The 6,335-nt window shown below is 65.2% G+C and overlaps 3 protein-coding genes across 6 annotated transcripts in view; 2 read left to right on the forward strand and 1 right to left on the reverse strand.

The window, feature by feature from the left end:
- Positions 1-157, forward strand: part of DBNL (drebrin like) — a 5,644-nt gene extending 5,487 nt beyond the window's left edge. The window contains exon 15 of the mRNA XM_021374987.1: positions 11-157. The gene's annotated coding sequence lies outside the window, so the exon portion shown is untranslated. The remainder of the gene's footprint in view (positions 1-10) is intronic.
- On the reverse strand, positions 630-4,714 carry CAPG (capping actin protein, gelsolin like). 3 transcript variants are annotated; one of them, XM_021374985.1, is made up of 9 exons: positions 4,671-4,714; positions 4,123-4,220; positions 3,877-4,049; positions 3,654-3,808; positions 3,224-3,391; positions 2,258-2,497; positions 1,761-1,893; positions 1,602-1,690; positions 630-1,528 (listed from the first exon to the last, which is right to left on the reverse strand). In XM_021374985.1, the coding sequence occupies exons 2-9, from the start codon at positions 4,143-4,145 to the stop codon at positions 1,463-1,465; spliced, it is 1,047 nt and encodes a 348-aa protein (XP_021230660.1). In that variant the 5' UTR covers positions 4,146-4,220; positions 4,671-4,714; the 3' UTR covers positions 630-1,462. The 3 variants fall into 3 exon arrangements, with proteins under 3 accessions (XP_021230660.1, XP_021230661.1, XP_021230659.1); XM_021374986.1 differs by having other exon boundaries at positions 4,629-4,700; XM_021374984.1 differs by having other exon boundaries at positions 4,570-4,693.
- Positions 5,961-6,335, forward strand: part of AEBP1 (AE binding protein 1) — an 8,802-nt gene continuing 8,427 nt past the window's right edge. For both annotated transcript variants that reach the window (XM_021374932.1, XM_021374933.1), the window contains exon 1: positions 5,961-6,319. In XM_021374932.1, coding sequence (XP_021230607.1) covers positions 6,082-6,319 — 238 coding nt within the window. In that variant the 5' untranslated portion in view covers positions 5,961-6,081. The remainder of the gene's footprint in view (positions 6,320-6,335) is intronic.

The raw sequence follows: 6,335 nt of genomic DNA on the forward strand, positions 1-6,335 counted from the left end.
CCCCCCCAAGCTGTGAGCGCTGCCTGCCCCATTCACTGTGAAGGAGGAAGAACGCGGTGCGGCGGCGGCCTTCCTCCCACCCTCCCCCTGGTTTGCTTTGGGATCAAGGACGCGGCGGCTGTTGGCCGTGGGTCAATAAAAGGGCTTTCTTTGGTGACAGGACCCCGCTGCACTGTCCATGGGGTTCCCTGCTCCGTGTGCCCCCCACCCATGGTCCCATGGGTGAGGGTTTCTCGGCACCCCCGGCAGCGTTTCAGTGCAGTGCCGGCACGGAGCGTGGCTTTCTAACAGCTGCCAGCGCTAATGAGGAACTGAGGAACCCTTAATTAATGGGAAGCTGAGCGGGATGTGTTCTGCAATGGGTTAGAAACCACAGCCAGGCTCAGGGGCGTGGTGGGAGGGGGGGAGAAGAATGGGTGAGGAGAGGTTAATTAGCACAGGGCTGGTGGTAATGAGGGAGGGGGCGGCAGGGTGGGTGGCACCAGGGGTGCTCAGGCTGTGGTGACCCGCTGCCTCCTGGTCCATGGGTGCTGCCAGGCTGCCTTGCCCCATGGCCACTGTCTCCCCTCCCCCCCCGCTGTCCCCAGCCCCACATCCTCTGTCCCCAGGGCTGCAGTGTGGCACAGGGCTCAGCATCACGCCTTTATTTGCACAGCATGAGAGTGGCATGCAGGCACGTCGGTGAAAGCAGGGATGTGGCACGGCAGGGTGGGCTTGGGGAAGGCATGTGCTGGGGCAAGGAGATGGCACTGAGAAGGGATGGCATGGAAATGGGGTTGGAGCGGGGGGTGGCATGGGCATGGCATGGCCTTGCAGGTGGCATGAACGTGGAGAAGGAAATGGCACAGGCTTGGAGACAGGTGGCACAGGGAATGGCATGGGGACAGCGTGGCCATGGAGATGGAGGGGGTGTGGGGTTGGCATGGCCTTGGGGATGGCACTGGGGACAGCATGGGCATGGTGATGGAGGAGGCATGGGGATGGCAGAGGCTCAAGGACAACATAGGATGGGGCACAGGGTTGGCATTGGGATGGGATGCCATAGAGGTGGGGCTGGAGATGGAGGTGGCAATGGGATGGCATGGGGACGATGTGGGCATGGAGATGGCATGGACTTGGAGATAGAGGTGGCAGAGAGGATGGTATGGGAGCAGCATGGGTGTGGAGGTGGAGGTGGCATGGGGATGGCATGGGGATGGAGTGATCTTGTAGATGGCACGGGCTTAAAGAGAGAGGTGGTATGGGATGGCATAGCCTTGGAGACTGCATTGAGGACAGCATGGCCATGGAGATGGAGGTGGCGGGGGGATGGAATGGCCTTGGAGATGGTAGGAGTGGGGTGATGGTGCAGGGCTGGGTTGGGCTTAGAGCTGACATGGGGGTGGAGGTGTTGTGGGGAATGTGGGTGTGGGGATGGGGGTCACAGCCTGTCCCTGTCCTGCCCTGTCCCCACGGTGCCCCCTCACTTCCAACCACTGAAGAACTGCTTGAAGAGGGGCGTCTCGCGGCCCTGTGGCAGGATTTCCACCTGCAGGACAGCGACGGGGACACGATGGGGATGGGAGGACATGGCCCGCACCCCCCAGCGCACCTCCACCCACCTGTGTGTGGGGCGAGTAGCCCATGCGGTTGATGGTCTGCTCGGCCACGCTGAGGGCCGCCTGCCGCTCCTGCTCATTGGCTTTGCGCCCTGTGGATGGGGACGTCAGTGCTGGACGGGGGGTGGCCCCATCCCCTGCCCTGTCCCCATCCCCGGGCACCTTTCCACACGTAGACCTTTCCCCCAGCGCCCGTGTCCAGCACGAAGCAGTCATCAGGGCACAGCAGGCTCTGGTTGAAGGGGCAGCTCCGGGCCACTTCGCTCAGGTCCATGCGCCCCGTGGCATCAGACACCTGGGGTGGTCACTGTGTCACCCCCCCATCCCGCAGCCAGCGCCAGCCCTTTGTCCCTGCCGCGGCCACCGCGGTGTCCCTCAGCCTTGCTCGGCCCCAAGGCCAGCACAGCCCAAAGGATCCTAGAATCACCTAGGTCAGAAAAGACCTTCACATCACCAAGTCCGACCACCAACCTGACCCTTAGTGCCACGTCCACGCATCCCTTACGTACCCACGGGGAAGCTGTGGGTGCCCCATCCTTGGAGGTGCCCAAGGCCAGGTTGGATGGAGCTTTGGGCAACCTGACCCGCTGTGGGGCAACCAGCCCATGGCACGGGGGTCCCCGCACCACGCCCAGCCCCACGCATCCCTCGCGCCTTGCCTTGTAGAGAACGGCCGTCCCCGCGTTCCGATCAGCCACCGCGTCCTCCTCGGGGCTGCCCTCCTGCAAGGTGGGCTTGGGGCCCAGCACCTGCAGCATCTCTGGTGGCTCCTCGCCATCCACCACCGTCTCCAGGCGTGCCTTGCCGCCCCGCTCGCCGTCGCGGATGGCTGTGGCCAGCTCCTGTGCACGGCTCCGCTCCAGCACGTTGCACCGCGCCCCGCACCACGTGAAGATGGTCTGGGGACAGGGACAGCAGTGGTGGTGGCCGTGTGGTGGCCCATGGCCACCTGAAGGGATAGCATGCGCCCAGAGGGATGGATGGATGCACGCCCGGAAGGACAGACAGCCATCTCAGGACGGACATGCAAAAAGATGGGTGAACAGCCCCGCAGAAGGATAGCCTGAAGGACAGATCAGACAGACAGGCATCCCAACAGATGGATACCCAAAAAGATGGGTGAAGAGCTCTGCAGAAGGACAGACAGACACCCAGAAGGACCACTGGACACCCAGAAAGAAAGCCAAACACCCCTATGGACTCATGGATGTTTTGATAGATGGATACCCCAGCACATCAGCATCCAGGACGGACAGACATCCCAGTAGATGGACTCCCAAAGGAACAGGTGGACACACAGGAAAACAGCCAGATGCTGTGATGGACAGATGGATGCTTTGACAGACGGACACTCCAACAGATGGACACCCAGAAAGACAGGTGAAGAACCCAACAGACCAATACTCAGGACAAACAGACGTCCCAGCAGACTTCCAGAAGGAGAGATGAACACCCAGCAGGACAGCCAGCCCACCCTACAGATGCAGAGCTGCCCTGATGACTGGAGGGACACCCCAATGGGCTGACGGGCACCCTAACGGACAGACGGACACCCAGACAGACACTTCTTCCACCAAGAGGGATCTGGGGGACAGGGAAGGGACAGCAGTGACACAGCCACACACCTGGCCCAGGTCGAGGATGAAGCAGTCCCCGGTGTTGAAGCTGGCCCAGCTCAGGTCCCGCTCCGTGGCCCGGATGTTCCTGCGGCCCTTCACCTGGTAGAGCCGGCGCACGGGGCCGGGGCCAGCACCTTGCTGCGCCGACTTGAACGCCGAGCCCACACCGCCCTCCTGCCGGCACCGCATGCTGAGCGCTCAGCAGGGACACTGACCCATGGCCAGCACCCATCCGAGATGCCCAGCGCCCAGTAGGGTTACCCAAGCACCTACTGGTGATGCTCATCACCAATTGATGATGCCCAGCACCCATCAGGGTTAGCCAAGTGCCCACTGGTGACGATCATCAACGATTGGTGACACCCCGTGCCCATTAGGGTTACCCAAGAGCCCACTGCTGATGCTCATTGCTGACTGGTGATGCCCAGCCCCGCACCTGGTAGGTGATGCCGCGGGGGAAGTAGCCCATGAACTCATCAGACTCGTGGCCCTGCACCTCGCGGTGGGTGACGGGGCGCTCACCCAGCAGCGCATTCAGCTGGGTGCTCAGCAGGGCGCAAGCCCCCCGCTCGTCCTGCGACGCCTCCCGACCTGCGGTGGGGAACGACAGCTCAGCGGGACCCCCGCGTGCCCCCGTCGCCCCGTCGCCCCGTGCTCACCGATCCAGAGGTGCAGGTGGGCTCGCTCCTCGGGCCCCAGGTGCAGCACCAGGTAGGCATCTCCCGAAAAGAAGACGCCCCAAGAGCTCTCAGGGACCGGCACTGGGTGCAGCTTCTCCACGCGCCAGATGTGCAGCCCAGGGCGGGTGGGCGCGGGGCCGAAGGGGGAACCGCTGTAGGGAGAGGGGCATTGGTGAGGGGTCTTTGGGGTTATAGGGTGGGGGGAGGGTTTGGAGGGTGCGGGACCTTTTGGGGAAGGCTGTGTACATGGTGGGGAGAGCGGCAGATGGATGGACAGACAGCTGGAAAGACAGGCTGGCACCCCAACAGGGAGCTTGGATGCCCTGATGGACAGACAGACAGACAGAAGTGTGGTCAAACCCCCACCACAGGCACCCTATGGAGAGATGGACACCCCAACAGACATACGGACATAACCCCCACCACAGACGCCCCGACAGACAAATGGAAACCCCAACAGACAAATGGACACCCCAATGGACATATGGACAACCCCCACCACAGACACCCCAACAGACAGATGGACACCCCAGTGGATGTATGGATAACCCCCCACCACAGACACCCCAGTGGACAGACGGACACCCCAGTGAGCAGGCCCCCAGACAGACAGACAGCCCTGTGAGTCACATGGGCAGACAGATGGACACCTGGAAGGACAGACACACGCACAGCAGGAAAAGGACAAGACAGAAGGACACCCGGACAGCTGGACACCCCGAATGACAGACAGCCACGAGAAGAGACAGGCAGGAGGACACCCAGACGGACACCCAGACAAGCGGATGCTCCAAAAGGCGCGGGGCACCCGGAAGCAACAGTCAGATGCCGCTGACTCAAGCAGGAAAGGGTGTGGACGCCGGGGGGGGTGGGGGGAGGGCGGGCCTGTCCCTGCATGTCCCCCCCACCCGGAGCACGTGGCCGCGGGGAGGCTGCTGGCATCCGACCCCCCAGCTGGGAGTCATTGTCACGTGGGGTCCCTGGGGGTCCCAGGGCCCCGCTGGCGGGGTGGGGAGTTATGGGGATGTACTGGGAGGGGGGGCTGTGCTGGGAGCCGGGGGGATGCACTGGGAGCTGTACTTGGGGGGGGTGGGGGGGGAGCAGCGCTGGGAGTCATACTGGAGGGGGATGTCCTGTACTGGAATTGGTGAATGGGGCAACTGGAAGTAGGGGGGGGGGGGGCTGTGCTGTAAGGAGGGGCCTGTGCTGTAAGGGGGGCGGGCAGCACTGGGAGCACTGGGGGCACTGGGGAGTATTGGGTGAACTGGGGACACTGGGAAGTCACTGGGAGGAACTGGGAAGCTCTGGTCGCCGCAGGGCAGCCCCCCTCGCCAGCCACCCCCGCCACAGCGTGTCTGGGCGCTGAGTCACGGCCGGGCCGGGGGCCACACGTGTGACGAGCGGGGGGGGGGGGGGCTCAGCCACGTGGCTCGGCCTCCGTGGGGCCCGGGGAGCCTGCGGGGCCTGGGGGCGCGGGATGGGGACAACGGGGGTGACCCCAGTGCCGGGTGGCACCGAGGGGTGGTCCTGGGTCCCGGGCCAGTGCCGTGCCAGAGCTGTGCCGGTTCCTGTGCGGGACCGGGGCCCGCGCAGCGCTGTCCCCGCGCGGTGCTGGTGCCACGGGGAGCCCTCTTCCACGCAGTGCCAATCCTGCGCGGCGCTGGTGCTGGGCCGTGCCAGTCCCGGGGCTGTGCCTGTCTGCAGCGCCGGTGCTGTGCAGCGCCGGGGCCGTGCGGTGCGGGTGCCACGCCGTGCTGGCTCTGTGCAGTGCCAGTGCCACGCAGCACGGGTTTCCCGTGCAGTGCCACTGCGGTGCTGGTGATGTGCAGCGCTGCCGGCGCTGGGGGCAGTCAGCGTGGCACCATTGCCATGCAGTGCTACCGCCGAGCGGTGCCAGTGCGGTGACCGCTGGTGCTGAGCAGCGCCGCCGCCGTGCAGTGCCAGCTGCAGCGTTGCTCCCGTGCAGTGCCAGTGCAATGCCAGTGCGGTGCCAGTGCAACACCAGTACAACACCAGTGCAACACCAGTACAACACCAGTGCAACATCAGTGCAACACCAGTGCAACACCAGTGCAATGCCATCGCAGCCCCGTCCCGCGCCGGTCCCCCCGCAGGGCGGTGCCGCCCCTCCCCCCCGTCCCGTCCCGTCCCGTCCCGTCCCGCTCCGCCCGGTGCCGCTCGGCCATGCCGCCCCGCTCCGTCCCGCTGCTCCCGCTGCTGCTGCTGCTCCCGCTGCTGCCCGGGGCCGGGCCGGGCCCCGCCGCTCCCGCACTGACGGACGCGGAGATCGAAGCGTTCCTGCGCGGTTTCTTGGCGCCCGGAGACGGCGATGCGGGAGGAGACGGCAGCGATGTGCCGGTCGGGGCTCAGCCCGGGACCGGCACCGCGCTGAGCGGCGGGGAGCAGGGAGCGGGGCACGGCGGTGAGTGCGGGCGGGG

Source organism: Numida meleagris, chromosome 21 (genome assembly GCF_002078875.1).
Source record: "Numida meleagris isolate 19003 breed g44 Domestic line chromosome 21, NumMel1.0, whole genome shotgun sequence".
Lineage (NCBI taxonomy): Eukaryota > Metazoa > Chordata > Aves > Galliformes > Numididae > Numida > Numida meleagris.

Bases quoted from the DNA above. Each gene is read 5' to 3' on its own strand.
- CAPG (XM_021374985.1), bottom strand. From the start codon at position 4,145: ATGTACACAGCCTTCCCCAAAAG. The intron at 4,050-4,122 runs GTCCCGCACCCT...CTCTCCCTACAG, and splicing joins TACACAGCCTTCCCCAAAAG to CGGTTCCCCCTTCGGCCCCG. The intron at 3,809-3,876 runs GTGAGCACGGGG...TCCCCACCGCAG, and splicing joins CCACCTGCACCTCTGGATCG to GTCGGGAGGCGTCGCAGGAC.